The sequence below is a fragment of the Bufo gargarizans genome, chromosome 1 (genome assembly GCF_014858855.1).
Source record: "Bufo gargarizans isolate SCDJY-AF-19 chromosome 1, ASM1485885v1, whole genome shotgun sequence".
NCBI classification, from domain to species: Eukaryota; Metazoa; Chordata; class Amphibia; order Anura; family Bufonidae; genus Bufo; species Bufo gargarizans.
In genome coordinates this window covers 176,374,435-176,395,515 of record NC_058080.1, presented here as the reverse complement: position 1 = coordinate 176,395,515, position 21,081 = coordinate 176,374,435, and the positions used below count along the sequence as shown (strand labels likewise).

At 42.6% G+C, this 21,081-nt stretch overlaps 1 protein-coding gene across 1 annotated transcript in view; it reads left to right on the top strand.

Annotated features, from left to right (window-relative positions):
• MND1 (meiotic nuclear divisions 1) overlaps window positions 1-21,081 on the top strand; it is a 108,723-nt gene that overhangs the window by 71,267 nt on the left and 16,375 nt on the right. The window contains exon 5 of the mRNA XM_044299850.1: window positions 5,315-5,389. Coding sequence (XP_044155785.1) covers window positions 5,315-5,389 — 75 coding nt within the window. The remainder of the gene's footprint in view (window positions 1-5,314; window positions 5,390-21,081) is intronic.

The following is a 21,081-nucleotide window of genomic DNA, read 5'->3' as shown; positions in this document are numbered from 1 at the left end:
GTTTGTGTTTTTCAATATGCTGCTTTTTGCATACACCCTTTTTGTCTTTTACATAGGGATACAATAATAATTGCACGTGGACGGTACATACACCCATCAGACATAACATTGAAAATGAAATAACACTGATTACCTCGTGGCAATGGCACCTGTCAAGGGGGAGATACTACAGACAGCAAGTGAACAGTCAGTTCTTCAAGTTGATGTATATTTGCAAGCGTAAGGATCTAGCCAAACTTGACATAGGCCAGATTGTAATTGTAAGACCACTGGATCAGAGCTCCAAAACAGCAGTTCTTGTGGGTGTTCCCGTACACAGTGGAGAGCCATAAGAAGCCTGCCTGGTCTAACCCTACAGAACCGCTACAGTAGCATACATTTCTGGGAAACAAAAAGGTTAATGTTGCATAACAGTAAATAGAAATGTGTTGGCACACACATTGCATCACAGATTGCAGACTGGCCGAAGTGCCAACATTGGCCACCGTCCATCATCGAAAGTGCCTGCACTGGCATTTGTATACTTCAGTAGAGAAACACCAAGTGTACACAAGGCTGCACCTCCACGAATAAATACAAAATTATAGACAGGCAATAAAAGCATAAAATTAAAATTGCACAAAAAGTGCATCAAACATGATCCTGACTTGGGGTCTTCAAAAGAGTAAAATGCAATACTTTGAGGGAATGAGAAAACAAATAAGGTAATAAATAATAAACTTAGCCCCCGTAAATACCGCACATCAATGTCCATACAACAGAATGAGATACAAAATAATGCGGTGTAAAAGGTTTTACAGCTGAAGCCTGCCTACATACAAAATACATGTTACCAAAAAAGGAAGAGCGACTCCTTCCTGCAGTGCTGTGTGTTAGTCCCTGGGCTTATTGGCTTTAACAATAATGCCGGCAACAAAAGTACTTCCAATCAATTTTGTATTGAAAACATATGGGTTTAAGAAACATTATTGTTCTGACTTACTGTAATATACTGTATGTGTGCTTCTAACCAGGTTTAGAGTAGGAGTGTGTTGGGAGACTCGCCCCCCTCCTGGCCAGACCTGCCAAAGGAAGCATTCTTTCCTGCTCCATGCCGGGTCCCAGCTCCTTTGCTTCCCAGCATCAGCTGCCTTGCTTGAGTCCGCCGCGCCCCCCGTCCCCGCTATCAACATCTGTTGCTGCTTTGACCTGCTCTCTTGCATCATGTCAATTGGATTGGTTATGTGACACCAGTACGGTTGGGCGAAATATATGTATCTACAATATACAGCGGTATAAAGAAATGGCGATATCTCAGTTTCTTTATTACCACAGTATTTTGGTGATGTCATAGGGGCGGTAGAATGGTGACCGCTTCTAAAATGGCAGTAGGCTGCTCCACTGCTATATCTATCCCTGCACAGCCCTCCCCCATCAACCATAGAGCAGGGCAAAATGGCGCCAATCATAGAGAAGCCGGGAAGACAGAGAAGTGTAGGTGAAGCTGGGGCAGTGGCTGCTACAGTGTATATGGGGGGCAGTATAATGTCTCCTTGTAGCCTCTGTACAGTATAATGTCTCCTTGTAGCCCCCGTACAGTATAATGTCTCCTTGTAGCCCCCCCATACAGTATGTCTCCTTGTAGCCCCCCCATACAGTATAATGTCTCCTTGTAGCCCCCCATACAGTATAATGTCTCCTTGTAGCCCCCCCATACAGTATAATGTCTCCTTGTAGCCCCCCCATACAGTATAATGTCTCCTTGTAGCCCCCCCATTCAGTATAATGTCTCCTTGTAGCCCCCTATACAGTATAATGTCTCCTTGTAGCCCCCCGTACAGTATAATGTCTCCTTGTAGCCTCTGTACAGTATAATGTCTCCTTGTAGCCCCCCCATACAGTATAATGTCTCCTTGTAGCCCCCCCATACAGTATAATGTCTCCTTGTAGCCCCCCCATACAGTATAATGTCTCCTTGTAGCCCACGTACAGTATAATGTCTCCTTGTAGCCCTTGTATAGTATAATGTCTCCTTGTAGCCCCCCCATACAGTATAATGTCTCCTTGTAGCCCCCCCATACAGTATGTCTCCTTGTAGCCCCCCCATACAGTATAATGTCTCCTTGTAGCCCCCCCATACAGTATAATGTCTCCTTGTAGCCCCCATACAGTATGTCTCCTTGTAGCCCACGTACAGTATAATGTCTCCTTGTAGCCCCCCCATACAGTATAATGTCTCCTTGTAGCCCCCGTACAGTATAATGTCTCCTTGTAGCCCCCCATACAGTATAATGTCTCCTTGTAGCCCCCCATACAGTATAATGTCTCCTTGTAGCCCCCCCATAGTATAATGTCTCCTTGTAGCCCCCATATAGTATAATGTCTCCTTGTAGCCTCCATACAGTATAATGTCTCCTTGTAGCCCCCCCATACAGTATAATGTCTCCTTGTAGCCCCCCCCATACAGTATGTCTCCTTGTAGCCCCCCCGTACAGTATAATGTCTCCTTGTAGCCCCCCCATACAGTATGTCTCCTTGTAGCCCCCCCATACAGTATAATGTCTCCTTGTAGCCCCCCCCATACAGTATGTCTCCTTGTAGCCCCCCCGTACAGTATAATGTCTCCTTGTAGCCTCTGTTAAGTATAATGTCTCCTTGTAGCCTCTGTATAGTATAATGTCTCCTTGTAGCCCCCATACAGTATAATGTCTCCTTGTAGCCCCCGTACAGTATAATGTCTCCTTGTAGCCCCCCATACAGTATAATGTCTCCTTGTAGCCCCCCATACAGTATAATGTCTCCTTGTAGCCCCCCCCATACAGTATGTCTCCTTGTAGAACCCCCATACAGTATAATGTCTCCTTGTAGCCCCCCATACAGTATAATGTCTCCTTGTAGCCCCCCCATACAGTATAATGTCTCCTTGTAGCCCCCCCATACAGTATAATGTCTCCTTGTAGCCCCCCATACAGTATAATGTCTCCTTGTAGCCCCCCCATACAGTATGTCTCCTTGTAGCCCCCCCATACAGTATAATGTCTCCTTGTAGCCCCCCCCCCCCCATACAGTATAATGTCTCCTTGTAGCCCCCCTATACAGTATAATGTCTCCTTGTAGCCTTTATAGGGCAGCAAGCCTGGGCTGCCTGAGGACCAGATAGGACAGGGGAAGTGGACGGAGTTTTGTCACCAAATTTCCTGCAAGTTTTTTTTCTTTTAAATGGGTATCTATCACTATATATTGTTATCGCAATAAATTTCTTAATATCGCTATCGTGGAAATTTATATTGGCTAACCCTAGACCAGTGATGGCGAACCTTTTACAGACCGAGTGCCCAAACTGCAACATAAACCCACTTATTTATCGCAAAGTGCCAACACAGCAATTTACCTTGAATACTACAGTCCAATATAGAATATACTCCATGTACTTTATCATTTATCTTCAATATCCTGCCTACATTCCATGTGCTGCCTGTGCTGTTCATAGTGCGCCCTGCGCCGATGACTGACAGGAGAAGTCTAAGGCATATTGGTACACCATAGACTTTTTCCAGGGTGTGGGTGCCCACAGAGAGGGCTCTGAGTGCCACCTCATGCACCCGTGCCATAGGTTTGCCATCACTGCCCTAGACATAAGAGGGGCAGGTCACCGCTGTAGCCATTCATAGCCTGCAGCGGTGGTAAATCAGATGTTGACAAGCTGCTGGGGAACATGGGCCTGGGACCCGGCGGTGGGGAGCAGGTAAGTATGCTTCTTTTTGCAGGTTTAGCCAAGAAGGGGAAAGGGGATTGTCATAAAAAAAACAAAAGATGGTCAACCCCTTTAAAGAGAATGTGCCGTAAGAAAAAGACCTGTTGTTAAAATCAAGTTTTTATGTTAAATGTTTATTAAGATTTCGTTTTTTTTTCTTGCAGTTTTCAATGTGACCACATCATAATAGTCTGACATTTACTGAGCTGTAGAGATCACTTCTCTGCAGTCATTTCATCATCATCTTCATAGTAATTAGAAAGTAACACCTCTATATTACGCTACTTTCAGAGGGGCGTTTTCCCTTTCCGGTATTAAGATCTATCATAGGAGCTCAATAGTGGGGGGAAAACGCTTCAGTTTTGTCCCAATTCATTGTTAATGGGGACAAAACTGAACTGAAGGGAACGGAGTGCACTAGAATGCATTCCGTTCCGTTTTATTACGTTCCCATGACACACACAAAAGTTCAGCAAGCAGCGTTTTTGAGTGCGTCCTGGGATGGTATGCGGAGCAAGACGGATCCGTCATGACTCACAATGTAAGTCAATGGAGATGGATCCGTTTTTACTAACACAATAGAAAACGCATCCGTCCCCCATTGACTTACAATGGTTTTAGAGACAGATCAGTTGGCTATGTTACAGATAATACAACCGGATCCGTTCATAACGGATGCAGACGGTTGTATTATCATGACTGAAGCGTTTTTGCTAATCCATGACTGAGCCAGCAATAACGCTGGTGTGAAAGTAGCCTTATAAAGCGGAAAACACAGTATTCATTTGACAGTCAGAACTCACCTCCACCCTCTTACTGCACAATGAAGCCTCATTCACACGTCCGTGTCTGTGCTCAAGTCCGTGAGCAGGTGGTCAGTGATGCATCCGTGAAGGATCTGTGTTGGGTCCGTGTGTCCGTTTTTTGCTGTCCGTGTTGTATCCGTGTTTCACTGACACTGAACAGCTGAAAAATTATTTTCAAAGTGTCTGTTCTTAATGATCCGTGAAACACGGATGCAACACAGATGGCATCCGTATTTTTCACGGACCCATTGTGTATAATTAGGGATGAGCAAATCAACTTCGGGTGGATCCGTAAACACTGACAAAATAGAGCATGCATCTGTGCTAAAAAAAAAAAAAACGGACCATGCTATAACACTGATGTGTGAATACACACATTAAAATGAACGTGTGCTGTCCGTGGAGAACACGTATAGCACACGCCCGTGAAACACTGATGTGTGAATGAGGCTTGACCTCTGCAATGGTCACAGAGCTTGCCTAAAGCACTCTCATAGAATCCAATGAGTTGTCGCCAGACTATAGGGTATGGCCCTTCTAGTCGTTGTAAAACAGACGTCGAAGTGCTGGTCCCAACAGCTCTGGCAAGATGGCTGCCCAATAATAATGTACAAAACCTAAAAATATCTTCAATCAGAAAAACAAAAGCAGATTTGAAGAAAATAGTGTGTTTCATGATCTGAAAAAAACTCAAATTACTCAAAATAGTGTTCTCAATCAGCAGTTCTATATGATTTCTGGATGTATCTCATTGGGCTGTGTGTCATCTTTTCAGTTTTCGGAAGCAAGTCAGAAGAAGAAGCAGCTGGAGCAAAGTGTTCAGAAGGCTAAAGTTGGACGCCAAGATACGGTAGTGATTTATATTTCCTATTTAACTTGATGTTCCCTAATCCAGCAACATTAATTTAAACTAGCATTAAAGGGATTGTCCAGAGAAAAAATATATGCTAAAACTAAATGGAAACTGGCATACGTGCCTCACCAATCTGAGGCACAGGTTTATGTGACTGCTGCAGGCAATGACTGGCCACAGTAGTGATCCACTGCCGCTAGTGACTGGCTGCAGTGGTCCCTGTGTCTGGACGTCTTCACAAGCAGTAGGGAGAGAAGTGGAGAACAGTGCGGGGCTGGGCATCCTTGGATTGTTAATGACAGGGGATCAGGGAGGCGAGTATGCCATTTATTTTCACTATGCCAACAGCTACAGTCAGGTCCATAAATATTGGGACATCGACACAATTCTAACATTTTTGGCTCTATACACCACCACAATGGACTTGAAATGAAACAACATGTGCTTTAACTGATATGGAAACTGTTGTAATTCCTACACCATTCACCTGATTTGGATGTAAATACCCTCAAATTAAAGCTGTCAGTCTGCAGTTAAAGCACATCTTGTTTGTTTCATTTCAAATCCATTGTGGTGGTGTATAGAGCCAAAAATGTTAGAATTGTGTTGATGTCCCAATATTTATGGGCCTGACTGTATATTTTTTGTTATTAAAGGGGATGTCTAAGACAAGACATGCCTGATTATTACACATTTAGGATTACATACTAATTTGTAGAAATATATATAAAAAATAAGCTTGGTGGAGAAGAGTAATGTTCATTGCCACTTGCAATTAAGAAGCATTGCCAGCAATAAGTGCAGAATAATCAGGATCTACCGGCTATGCTGGATTATGTGGATGTTGCTGTATTGGTTTCATTCCTTCCTGCATGTCATTGTGTTCTCACTACACACTAATTACTGTGTTTTTATTCGCTGAAGAAATAAAGCGTACCAGTCATAATTTTTTGGCATACTTATATTATTACAACATGTTTGAGAGATCCATCCTATTGCCTTCAGGAATGTTTCCTCTCTTTCTTGTTCTGCATCTGATCCTCCTATTGATTAATCCCTATGATGCATATGTAGGTCATAGTGATCTCTGGGACGCTGCCACTGTACCTACAAGATAATCAGCAGGAGCACGCTGCTACGTATAGCCTGGCCTCCTGCTGCAACTTCAGGATGCAGTTTTTTATTGTAGCCTAGCTGAAATTAATGAAATCCTTCCCACTATGCAGAACACCAGGGTTAACACGGCTGCTAAACTGGATAAATAGATAACTGCATCCTGAAAGCATGTGAGAACTGCACTGTGTGCCAGCACCCTTAGATGTCACCATCAAGAGCAACTGCAGCATCTAAGCAGTTAGGCCTAGTTCACACAATAGTTTTTTTTGCGAGTGTACAGACCGTTTTTTTGTTTTCCGTATTTGGAACCATTCATTTCAATGGTTCCGCATTAAAAACGGAATGTGTTCCGTAAGCATTCAGTTTCCGTATTTCCGTTCTGTTAAAAGATAGAACATTTCCTATTATTCCCCTCAAATCACGTTCCGTGGCTCCATTCAAGTCAATGGGTCCGGGGAAAAAACGGAACACATATGGAAATGCATTCGTATGTCTTCCGTATCCGTTCTGTTTTTGCGGAACCATCTATTGAAAATGTTATGCCCAGCCCATTTTTTTCTATGTAATTACTGTATACTGTATATGCCATACTGAAAAACGGAACGGAAAAACTGAACGGAAACACAACGGAACTCAAAAACTGAACAATGGATCCGTGAAAAACAGACTGCAAAAAACTATAAAAGCCATACGTTCATGTGAACTAGGCCTTAGAGGGATGATGTGCTGATGGGTTGTATTGGTAGCCAGGGAGAGAGAGAAATGTGTTTTACATTTTTTTACTACTAACTTTAGGGGGGGGGGGGGGGGGAATAAAAATTTACAAAGTATACAAAATTGTTATCTGCAGAGATGTAACAACTTGAACTATAAAATTATCACGTTATTTAACCCACACTGTAAACTGTGTAGGTAAATAAAAAAAATTGCAGGTTTTTTTTCTGTTTGTTCATTCCCACTCCCAAAAAAAAAAAAGTTGCATGTATACCAAAACGGTACCAATAAAAACTGCAGCTAACAAAAAAAAATCTATTTCAGTTAGGTATTGCTGTAATTGTATTGACCCACAGAATCCTGATGCAAACAGCAATCCTCATGCAGCTACACAGAGGAGGGGGGGGGGGGGGGGGGAATAATAGTTCTCGAAATGTGATGATGATGAAAAAAATTGCATCAAAACATGCTGCTTCGGTAAGGGGTTAAAAATATGTACAGGAGAGATGAAACCATAACATGATGTGACAGAGACCTTATTAGGGGAAGTGTCATATTTCCATCCTTGGGGTAGCCTGCTGTGAATGTTCAGAGGCCTCCTCTCTGACGGGGAATCTGTGATCTCTCCCCCCAGCTTGTGAGTGAGAGAAGGGAGCAGCTGAAAGCTGCAGCGGATCAGTTAGTCATATTGCTCCGCTCTGCTGCTCCACATGAAGAGCCATGGCCACCTAGCACTTTGATAAATTAAAAGGTTACTTTTTACAGAACTGATGCACAGGTTATAGACACAGTGAGGGGAGATTAAGACTAGCATCAGAAACACCAGTTTTAATAAAGGGGATGGCCAAGATAGTTAAAAATGGAAACCCTTAAAAATATCTGAAAAAATCCCATGATATACCTATCATGATATACCCATGATTTTGCTACTCCCGCAAATACAAATAGCAGCAGTGACGTGTCTGGATACAGTGCATTACCACTGCAGCCAATCACTGTAGACTGCTGAGTGCCAAAATTATTAAGGGGCATGCCCACTGCCCTGCCCGTTTTTTTTTTGTTGTAAAAGTCAAGGGTGTCGAAAACAATCGGGAAAATTCACAAATTTTGGTGCAAAACAGGATTTGTGCCTTAATTTTCAGTTTCTACATCAGAAAACGCGAGTAGAACGATGTTGAATTCCCCCCTAGTATTTCTGGCATCACATCCTCAGTGGAATGGTTAGGTTTCCTAGAAATGTGCTCCTTCAGTTTGAACAGTCTTGCTTTGATGGGGCAGTAAGACAAGCTCCTGGAGAAACATGATGGATGGGTTCTAATCTGCTTCTAGAAATGGTAGACAGCATACACATGATTATGGATGGAGCCCCTCGAAATTGATGGGATTCTTTCACAATACCTTATTTGTATTCCATTCTCACATGGGTCTTAACACAAATGTTTTTTGGGTCCGCACCTGAGCCGCATTTTCTGCGGTTTAGATGTGGACCCATTCACTTCAATTGGGGCTGCAAAAGATGTGGACAGCACTCCCTATGCTGTCCACATCCGTTACTTCATTCCGTGGCCCCGCTAAAAAATAGAACATGTACTATTCGTGTCTATTTCTAATAGGCATTTCTAGAATGGGCGACCCGTTCCATTTTGCAAGTTGCGCGGTCGTTTGCATGTAGCCTTAGATTCAGTAAGGGAGAGTTCACATCTGTGTTATTTTTCCATTCTTCTGATCCGAATAGAAAAAGAAAAACGATCCGGTAAAAAAAAAAAAAAAAAAGAAAAAGATCCTTATAGTCTGCATTAGAGTTGCACCAGGTATTGAATTATCGATACCCAATCGATACTTTTGTGCTGGTATCGATTCGATACCGGGATTTGCCTTTTAACGATATTGGGCTGCACTACTGCTCAGCCTAGTATCAGAGAACATGGAGCGCACTGCTCTCAGCCATGTTCCCTCAGCAGCACAGGGAAAAGGAAGCAGTCCCTCCCCCCTGTGCCGCTGCCACCAATGAGAAAACAGAGGGGAAGAGGAGGGGAGGGGCTGTGGCCACTGCGCCACCAATGAAGATACCTCACCCATGAATTAAAATACAGGATATATAGCCGGCACCCGACCTCTATGACTGGGAGCTGCGATCCGTGGCAGATAACGCCTCAGGTCCTCCTCCTGTATTTGAATTAATGGGCGAGTTATCTTCATTAGTGGCGCAGTGTAGCTCCCCCCCCCCTAGTATTAAAATCATAGGTGGCAGTGGCCACAGGGTATCCTCCTCCTTATTGGTGGCAGTTCCAATCGGAGCCCCAGCAGTGAAATCACGGGGCTCCGATCGGTTACCATGGCAGCCAGGATGCTGCTGAAGGGTAGCAGGGCAGCAGGGAGAGTGCTATTCACCCTAAAGCCTCATTCACACATCAGTGTTCCACATGTGTGTGCTGTCCGTGTTCTCCATGGACAGCACATGTCCCCATTTATTTCAATGTGTGTATTCACACATCAGTGTTTTATCACGGTCCGTGGGTCTGTGTTTTCAGAACGAATCATGTCCTATCTTGGTCCGTGTTCCCAGATCCCTCACGCCCATTATAGTCTATGGGTCCGTGAAAACCACGGATGCAGCATGGATGCCATCAGTGTTTCACGGATCATTGGGAAGAGATGCTTTGAAAATTATTTTTCAGCTGTTCAGTGTCAGTGAAACACGGATGCAACACATACAGCAAAAAACGGACACATGGACCCAACACGGATCCTTCATGGACAGCTTCACGAATGTATCACTGACCACCTGCTCACGGATTTGAGCACGGACGTGTAAATGAGGCTTTATAGAGCTCTATTAGGTTAAATAGGACAAGGGATTAAAAGATCCCAGGTTCTAGCCCCTAAGTAAAAAAAAAAGTAAAAAAAAACACAAAAATATTAATTATAAATCACCCCCTTTCCCAATTTTATACATAAAATATATAAACAATAAATAAATAAACATTGCTATGTCTGAAAAGTCCAAACTATTAAAATATAAAAAAATATCTCTTATGAGGTGAATTTCGGAACAGAAAAAATTAATAAATAAAAAACTGCGTGATTCGCCATTTTTTTGTCACCTTGTCCACCCAAAAGATAGGATAGGACTGTTCTATTACGTGCCGGACGTTCCATGGAATGCACAATGCTATTATATATTAATTTTTGCTGTGGTATTGAATGTTATCAAGTATCACAATACTTTTTATGGTATCGAAACCGACTCAAAATTTTGGTATCGTGACAACCCTAGTCTGCATTGCATGGTAGTTTACCTGTGCTTATCCATATTCACCTGATTTTACCAAGGGTATGTTTATATGTAAAATAATATTTTGCCAAATTTAAGAAATAAACAGCATTACTATTCCAAATTGTACATTTTGTAGGCTCAGCAATCCTTTAGAAATGTGTAATGTACACTGTTCTTTAGAATTGATGAATCCACCCAGACCACCGTCAGCTCTACGCCTCATACATAAACATGCAGTTTTCTTGTGGTAATTCATGTAAATATGTGTGGCGGGTTTTATTGAGCTTGGAGGAGAATATATTACCGGTTTGAAAAGCATACTGCCCGCCTGAAGAACTCTGATTTGGTCTAATATTTATGGAAATTATTTTGGGAATGTTTTTTTTAAATGCTTATGATGATATTGTGGAAATGCATTGGCCAAATACAAACCACTTTTACGGACAGTAAAATAAAGTGCTTTGCAATTCTTCAGGCACCCTAGATATAACTTCACAGCAAGATACTTCTCAATAAAGAGCTCCCTGTTCATATGGCACAAACAAAGAGATGGGAAGATACAGGTTAGCTTTGCTTTTTTGGGTATAATGAGCACTCGTCTCAGTTGGTGGCCTAATTGTGTAGTGGATTGGGCAGCGTTTTCTCTCTATTGTACCATGTTCACAGAACAGATGATGCAGCATTTTTTGGAAAGCTTTAAAACATTAGCACAAAGAAACAAATTTTTCTGTGGTATAGATGTTTATAATATTAATGTATGGCTTCTATTAATTGTAGGGGATCATTTTTTGGCATGGTTTATTGGGATAATTGTGTTAATTAGCTCTCTTCCAGAAACAAGAAAAGTGTCTCTCTAGTGTCACCATTGGCTAGCTGCCCTGTAGGGCAATGTCCCATCCATTAAGGAGGCCTCGAACTAGCCACCTAGCAAAACCCATCTGTAGACAGCACAGTTTCTGAGTTTTTGCTGCTCATCAGTACAGAGTAGGTTGCACTTTGAATTGCCTATAGGTGGCAGTAGAGAGACCGTTTCTTCCTTCTGGAGGAGAGCTAATTTGCATATGCCATTTGACAGAACACTGCCTGTTACACTCGCCAAACTAGCTGGATCCCCACAAGCAAGGCCACTACCTTTTAAGAATCGAATAGTTAAATTCAAATGAAGTAGATACTATTAAGAAAAATGGCCTTAAATTGGTTTTCCAAGACTTTAATACTGATGATCTGTCCTCTGTATAGGTCATCACGATCTGATCAGTGGCGGTGCAAGACCAGGGACCCCCACCAATCAGCTGTTCAAGAAGACAGCGGAGCTGTCAGTAGTCCTGCAGCCTTCTCACTGCTTTCCCTAGGCCGAGTGACTACACGTTTATTGGTCACATGGCCTAGGTGCAGCTCCGCCCCATAGAAGTGAATGGGGCTGAGCTACGATACCCAGCACAGCCACTATACAATGTACAATGCTGTGCTTGGTGAGCATGGAGAAGGCCATGGCGCTCACAGGAGCGCCGGTGTCTTCTCGAACATCTGATCGGCGGGGGTTCCGGGTGTTGTACCCCCACCGATCAGATACTGGTGACATATCCTGAGGATAGGTCATCAGTATCAAAATCTCAGAAAGCCTTTCAAAAAAATTTAATAGATGAACATTGGCATTCCTATGGTTCATTTCCATTCAGGTCTTCTCTGGGTTGACAGCCTTACTTTGTGCCTTGTTTTCAGCTTGCAGAGATGACTAGTGTATTAAGGCCTCCTGCCTGCTCTCTTTATTGAATGCATGTAGTAATTCTTATGTTCTTTGCTATGACTCTACTTAAAAGGATACATTTACTTTTAATATAGATGCATTTTTGCTAATACTCATACAATACCTACAAATGGTATGAGGTGGCCTGAAGGATTTCTCCATGACAATGCCTTCTCACACACCAAGTTGGAGATTTGTTGTAGTCATCTGACCTGTCTGGATTGTTTCTATGCTATGGCCCAGCAAGTTATGGCAGGTTTTATATCGCGCATAAAGCCAGAAGAACTGGATTCGGGCATCATGAATCTGCCTCAGTCACATGGAAAGCATTTACTGGAGTCTAGCTTTATGCAGCAAAGCAAGGCCTCATACCCTCTTATTATGATGTGGTTTTATGTTCGTGTCTATGCAGACAGGATAAAGAGAAAACATTGATTATAAAGAATTCTACTAAATATTTTCCCAAGATAATTCTGCTTAGGGCTCTTTCACACCTGCGTTCTTTTCTTCCGGCATAGAGTTCCGTCGTCGGGGCTCTATGCCGGAAGAATCCTGATCAGGATTATCCTAATGCATTTTGAATAGAGTGAAATCCGTTCAGGATGCATCAGGATGTCTTCAGTTCCGGACCGGAAAGTTTTTTGGCCGGAGAAAATACCGCAGCATGCTGCGCTTTTTGCTCCGGCCAAAAATCCTGAAGACTTGCTGCAAGGCCGGATCCGGAATTAATGCCCATTGAAAGGCATTGATCCGGCCTTAAGCTAAACGTCGTTTCGGCGCATTGCCGGATCCGACGTTTAGCTTTTTCTGAATGGTTACCATGGCTGCCGGGACGCTAAAGTGTAGTGGGGAGCAGTATACTTACCATCCGTGCGGCTCCCGGGGCGCTCCAGAGTGACGTCAGGGCGCCCCACGCGCATGGATGACGTAATCGCATGGCACGTCATCCATGCGCATGGGGCACTCTGACGTCATTCTGGAGCACCCCGGGAGCCGCACGGACTGTAAGTATACCGCTCCCCCGCTCCCCACTACTACTATGGCAACTAGGACTTTAATAGCGTCCTGGGTGCCATAGTAACACTGAACGCATTTTGAAGACGGATCCGTCTTCAAATGCTTTCAGTTCACTTGCGTTTTTCCGGATCCGGCGTGTAATTCCGGCAAGTGGAGTACACGCCGGATCCGGACAACGCAAGTGTGAAAGAGGCCTTAGTTTTTAATTAGCAGGATTGACATTGAAATGCTAAATTTGCCAAAACTGGGGGACATTTCCTCTATGCATTAAAGTGTGTGCCTAAATGCGAACACCCCCAAAAATCTGAACTAACAGGCATCTGATTCGCCAGCCTCCTCATTTGTGACTCTCCATTTGTGATTGTGATACAAATGATGAGTCCTACCAAGATGTACAAAATTATAGTTGAATAATCAGACGACCATTTACCATTCTAACCTTTAAAAAAAATATATATATATATATTTTTTTTATCATGTAAAGATCACATTTTGTAGATTATAGTGGTCCATTTATATGGGGGACATGGGACCCCAGTTGATTTGTGGGTGTCCCAGAGATCAGATCCCTCCAATCAGACACTTCACTCCTATCCTATATATAGTTTATAGGTGATAAATCAGAATCTTCATTTTTGGGCACCTCAATGTCACAAAAAAGTTTAATAAAAATCAATAGTTCCTATGTATCCCAAAATAGTATCAGTAAAAATAAAGCCATCGCAGAGCTCCATCGGCAGAAAAATAAAAAGGTTACAGAGGTGTCAGAAAATTTTCTAACACAAAACAAAGCTTTTTAATTTTGTAAAAGTATTAAAACATGATACAAAATATAAATTTGATATCTTCATGATCATACTGACCCTCACAATAAACTCAACATGTAATTTTTACCGTGCAGTGAACATGAAACCCTAAAAACAGAGGCAGAAAGTTTTTTTTTTCATCTCCCCCCCCCCCCAAAAAAAAATTACATTATTAGTGCCCCCAAAAATTCAGTTCCTTAAGTACCAAACTAGGCTGCGTGAGTATTTGTAAAAGTGCTTCCCATCTAACCAATAAGTATTCTGTTGCTAAGCAAAGTGATCAGCCCAAGGCCCACTGCTGTCCACAGATCAAATGTGGAAACGATGGACAGTGATGTTGTCCATAGAAATCCAGATGGCAGCAGTCATCTGCTTCTGCACAGTTGCTGAACAAGTAGGCGGAGCTAGAGTACTGCTGGGAAAGCAATTCGATGGGTAAAACTCATGCTGCCGTCCATTGTTTACACATCTGATCCAAGCGCAGGATTTTTTGTCTTTTACATTTTCATTATTCTTCCCCGTCTTCACAGAGTCATAACTTTTTTATTTTTTCATTGATGGTGTAACAGAGTTGTAGATGTAGCAGAGTCAATGGGTGTAGCAGAGATCTGAGGTTGCAGAGCTGATGGTGAAAAGTAGATGTGGACTAGTATAGCAGAACTTAAGCATTTGCAGCACTTTCAGAGTGCAAGAGCAACATGGAGGATGGGTCAAGCACAGTGGGTGAGAAACAATCATCTCCCATGCCTAAAGTATGCAAGACTGCAGCCAAAGACAAAAAGGAGGTTAGGATTGATAGTAAGCAGTTGTTGGTGGGCGATTCCATCATAAGAGGTGTGAAGTTTGAGGAAAATGGTGTTGTGAGATGTCTCCCTGGTGCTACCGCTAGCAGGGATAGACGACGGATCCTTGGATCCTTAATATTTATTTATTGACTACCCACCAAACTATCTAAACTACCCTTTATGTTCCCATATTGTGTTATTAGATAGTAAAAAAACAAATTAGGAACCGCTAATCCTCCCTCCCGCACTGGTAGCTGAAGGACTTCCTTCTTTATCCGAGGGATAGCTCCCTTCCAAATAAAATCCCCTATTAGGCTATCAAGTAGTTTAAAAATGTTCTGCAATATTCTCGCTGGAGCATTTTGCAAAACATAAAGTATTTTTGGGAGAAAGACCATTTTTATTAAATTTACCCGACCTTGTATTGACATTGGTAGTCTTTTCCATATATGTATTTTGGTTCTTAGTTCTTTTATTAAGGGGAGGACATTTCATTTTTCATATTCTTCTATATTTTCTGAAATTTGTATACCAAGATATTTAAAATTCTCGTGTTTTTCAAGGACGTGCATCGGTGAGTCTCCCTGTAATTGTCCATCTCCTAATAGTAACATATGTGATTTCCCCCAATTGATATTTAGACCAGAAAAAAAAAAAAAAACGTATCTATTATTTCTGTCATTCTATTAAACTGATCCCCAGTATTGTGCAAAAAAAGTAAAATATCGTCCGCGTACATTAACAGTTTTTCCTCTCCACCCACATATTGAAACCCTTTAATCTCCCTGTCATTTCTTATTATTCATGCCAGAGGCTCAATTGCGATAGCAAATAACAGTGGGGAGAGAGGGCATCCCTGCCTAGTGCCACGATATAGGGCAAACGGCAGGGACAAGCTCCCATCCACCACCACTCTGGCCCTTGGGTTAAGATATATTAACTGAATCCACCTTATAAATCCCTCCCCTATACCAACCCTTTTTAATACTGCCCATAAGTACTCCCATTCAATACAGTCAAATGCCTTTTGGGCATCCAATGAAAGTATTGCTTTCTCCCCTGCATCTAATCTATTGGCTTCGATGTTAAGGAACAACCTTCTTATATTTGAGTATATTGTTCTGCCCGGTATAAAACCTGTCTGATCTTTATTTATTACTACTTTAATAACCTTTGACATCCTATCCGCCAATACGTCCGTATTCAGAAGGGATATTGGCCTATATGACCCGGGATCTAATTGTTCTTTTTTCCTTTTTTGGAATTAATGTAATAATTGCCTCCTTCATGGACTTCGGTAGATCACCTAATTTTCGAGCCTCATCCAATGTTGTTTTTAACTTAACCTGAGAGAAGGTTTTATATATTTCAAACAGGAGCCCATCACCCCCTGGTGTTTTTTCGGCTTTTACCTTCCCCAGAGCTAAATTTATTTCTGCCACCGATATTTCTTTTTCTAAGTATTCTTTTTGGGCCTGGGATATCTTACTAAAAGCAATCTTGTCTAGGTATAAATCTAACTCATGTTTTGAATATTGTGCCCTAGACTTATAAAGCTCTAGGAAATACTCCAAAAACACTTTTTTAATACCTTCCGGTGTACTGAATAATTTGCCCGTTTTATCTTGAATTGCGCCGATCTATGATTTCCCTTTTTGATTTCTCACTATATTTGCTAAAATTTTACCAACCTTTTTACCCTCCGAAGCTACTTTTTTCTAGTTGGTGTATTTTTAACTTTTCTTGTTCTTCCTCCCAGATTCTCTTATTAAAATCGGTGGGGTACCTTATACATGCCATTCCTGCTTCTTGTAATTTTTTTTCCCAGTGCATTCCCGTTCTCTCTAGTACTTTTTTTTCCAGTAATTTACCTTTTTAAAGAGCACTCCTCTCAAAAATGCCTTAACCGTGTCCCAAACCATTAGTCTATTAGCAGAACCGTTATTTACCATAAAAAAAAAAAAATGTTAACTCCTCCATTATACTCTCTTTATCTGAGATCAATAATAACCAATGAGAATTGAATTTGAACAACGGCAAGATGTTATTTTTATTCAAGTCTAGTTCAATTACCATTGCACTATGATCTGATAAAGCCATGGGTATATACTTTATCCTAATCCTGTTTTGGGACATTACATTTTTATTTCCAAAAATCATATCTATTCTTGACCAAGTTTGGTATGTTTTTGAATAACAAGAGTACATGGTTTCGTCCGGGTTCTGAACACGCCAGACATCTATCTAATTAAATTCCCGGGCTAGTTTACATAAATCTACATTTTGGGCTCCTCCCCCTCTGCCAGACGTTCTATCCCTGAGTGGATCCATAACCGCATTATAATCGCCTACAGCAATCAATATAAATTCCTGTTTGTTCAACATAAACCTGTACAATTGATACAAAACATCTGGTTTATAAGGTAGTGGAATATATATATTGGCAATTACAGTTTTAATGCCTTCTACGTAACAATGTAAAAAGAGGTATCTGCCATAGTCATCGGCCTCACATGCCACAGCTTCAAATTTATTCTTATTGTGTATCAAAATTGAGACCCCTCTAGAATAGGTAGTACAGTATATACAGAGTGGTATCCCTCCACCGTCCATCTCCTCTCCAACCACCTTAATGATTCCTTATCCAAATGTGTCTCCTAGAGACAGACGATGGCTGGCAGAAACCTCTTCATCCACTCAAGGATAGCGTATTGTTAGACAAGCAAAGCAGGAAAGGGAGGTAGATGTCATTGTCCATCTTGGGACAAATGGTCTGGCTGGCAATGAGGTTTCAAAGGTGAAAGAAGCTTTTCACACACTTGGAAATGATATACGGAAGGTTGCATCAACTCTTCCATTCTCTGCAGTTTTGCCTGTGCATAACCTTCAGCATGACAGGAAGATGCGCATTAAGGAATTCAATGTATGACTTGGTGAATGGTGTCTGAACCAAGGGTTTGGCTTTGTGTCTCATGTTAGCTCTCGTTGGAATGGAAAAGAACTGTACAAGAAAGATGGTTTTCATCTTTCTCTCAAGGGAACGAATGTCCTCAGTGAACAGTTCCAAGTATTTGCTAAGGAGCATTTAAACTAGGAAAGGGGGGCAAAAGAGTCATATTCCAGCAGTCCGACTGCCCCCTAGAACAATGCCAGAAGATGCCAGTAGCACAAAGATTAAGAAATGACAAGCTCAGATTATGGTCTACAAATGCTCGCAGTTTAGGGAATAAGATCAATGAACTTGAGGCTATAATGGCATCTGAGAATATACATTTAGTGGCCGTTACTGAGACGTGGTTCAATGGGAGTAATGACTGGGATATAACAATACCAGGGTTCTCTCTATATAGGAAAGACAGAGAAGGCAAGAAGGGGGAGGTGTGGCCCTGTATGTGAAAGATAGCATAAAATCTAATTTGATACAAGTTAGCAAGAACAATGATAATCATAGGGTAAGGCTACTTTCACACTGCCGTTTCTGGGTCCGCCTGTGAGATCCGTTTCAAGGGTCTCACAAGCGGCCCCAAATGGATCAATTTAGCCCCAATGCATTCTGAATTGATGCGGATTCATTCAGAATGCATCAGTTTGGCTCCGTTATGCCTCCATTCCGCTCTGGAGGCGGACACCAAAACGCTGCTTGCAGCGTTTTGGTGTCTGCCTGGCGGTGTGAAGCCAAACGGATCCGTCCTGACTTACAATGTAAGTCAATGGGGACGGATCAGTTTACAATGACACAATATGGGTGCAATTGTAAACGGATCCGTCCCCCATTGACTTTCAATGTAAGTTATGCAGACGGATCCGTACTGAACGGATACCATCGTTTGCATTTATAGGTGCGGATCCGTCTGTGCACATACCAGACGGATCCGCACCTAACGCAGGTGTGAAAGTAGCCTAACTCGTGTAGGTGTGATATAGACCACCTAGCCAAGTCAAAGAATTAGATGATCTACTAGTTGAGGAAATGGCTAAAATGACATTGAAGGGGGACGTTAACATTATGGGAGATTTCAATCTTCCAGATGTAAACTGGAAAACCAAAATAGCTAGTTCTGCCAGGAGTACAGATATTCTAAATTCCCTACTGGGATTATCTCTACAGCAAGTAGTTGAGGAGCCAACCCGGAAGGAGGCCATTTTAGATTTAGTATTCGCAAATGGGAATTTTGTATCTGATATTACTGTAGGGGAAAGCTTGGGATCTAGTGATCACCAGTCAGTGTGGTTTACTATAAGTACAGTGACTGAGTCACACCACACAAAAACAAAAGTTTTAGATTTTAGAAAAATTTACTTTTCTAAAATTAGATTAGTGGTATGTAGGGCTGCAGCTAACGATTATTTGAATAATCGATTAGTTGCCGATTAATTACTACGATTAATCGATTAATCGGAAAAAACGACAAAATTACAAAACAGAGAGGTTTATATGATCTTACTTGAAAAATTATGTTCAAAGGCCATATTAAAACAAATTGTGGACGACACTATTATGGGGGATCTGTGGACGACACTATTATGGGGGATCTGTGGACGACACTATTATGGGGGATCTGTGGACGACACTATTATGGGGGATCTGTGGACGACACTATTATGGGGGATCTGTGGACGACACTATTATGGGGGATCTGTGGACGACACTATTATGGGGGATCTGTGGACGACACTATTATGGGGGATCTGTGGACGACACTTATGGGGGATCTGTGGACGACACTTATGGGGGATCTGTGGACGACACTTATGGGGGATCTGTGGACGACACTTATGGGGGATCTGTGGACGACACTTATGGGGGATCTGTGGACGACACTATATGGGGGATCTGTGGACGACACTATTATGGGGGATCTGTGGACGACACTATTATGGGGGATCTGTGGACGACACTATTATGGGGGATCTGTGGACGACACTATTATGGGGGATCTGTGGACGACACTATTATGGGGGATCTGTGGACGACACTATTATGGGGGATCTGTGGACGACACTATTATGGGGGATCTGTGGACGACACTATTATGGGGGATCTGTGGACGACACTATTATGGGGGATCTGTGGACGACACTATTATGGGGGATCTGTGGACGACACTATTATGGGGGATCTGTGGACGACACTATTATGGGGGATCTGTGGACGACACTATTATGGGGGATCTGTGGACGACACTATTATGGGGGATCTGTGGACGACACTATTATGGGGGATCTGTGGACGACACTATTATGGGGGATCTGTGGACGACACTTATGGGGGATCTGTGGACGACACTTATGGGGGATCTGTGGACGACACTTATGGGGGATCTGTGGACGACACTTATGGGGGATCTGTGGACGACACTATTATGGGGGATCTGTGGACGGCGTAGTTATGGAGAGGGGGGTCTGTGGACGGCGTAGTTATGGAGAGGGGGATCTGTGGACGGCGTAGTTATGGAGAGGGGGATATGTGCACTGTTATGGGCATAACAGTGCACAGATCCCTTTCCTCATAACAGTGCACAGACCCCCCTCCCCATAGCAGTGCCATAGACAGATCCTCCCCCCTCCCCATAGCAGTGCTATACACAGACCCCCCCTTCCCATAGCAGTGCCATAGACAGATCCCCCCTCCCCCTTCCCCCTAACAGCCCCGGCCCAGATGCTTGCATCTTTATTTTACCTTTTTACAATGACGCTCCCGCTCCTGTAACAGCCAGGAAGAGCGGACGGCGGCGTAACGTCACTCAATCACGTGACGCACCTGCTCCGCCCACTTCATGAATGAAGGAGGCGGAGCAGGCGTGTCACGTGAGTGAGTGACGTTACGCCGCCGTCCGCTCTGCCTGGCTGTTACAGGAGCGGGAGCGTCATTGTAAAAAGGTAAAATAAAGATGCAGCGACCGCCCGCCCGTCCGAATAGCAACGAATCGGCGATTATTCGATAACTGGATTCGTCGACAACGAATCCAGTTATCGAATATAATCGATTACATCGATTAATCGTTGCAGCCCTAGTGGTATGAGTCCCTATCAGATTGGAACATTTTCAATGTAGTCCAGGAGAAATGGGACTACTTAAAAGTGGCACTATTGAAGGCAACAGAAAATTACATTAGGCTTGTCAGTAAAAGCAAAAAAAGACCACTGTGGTACTCAGCAGAAGTGGCCAAAATCATTAAAAACCAAAAGATAGCATTTAGTAATTATAAAAAAAAAATAAAAAATAA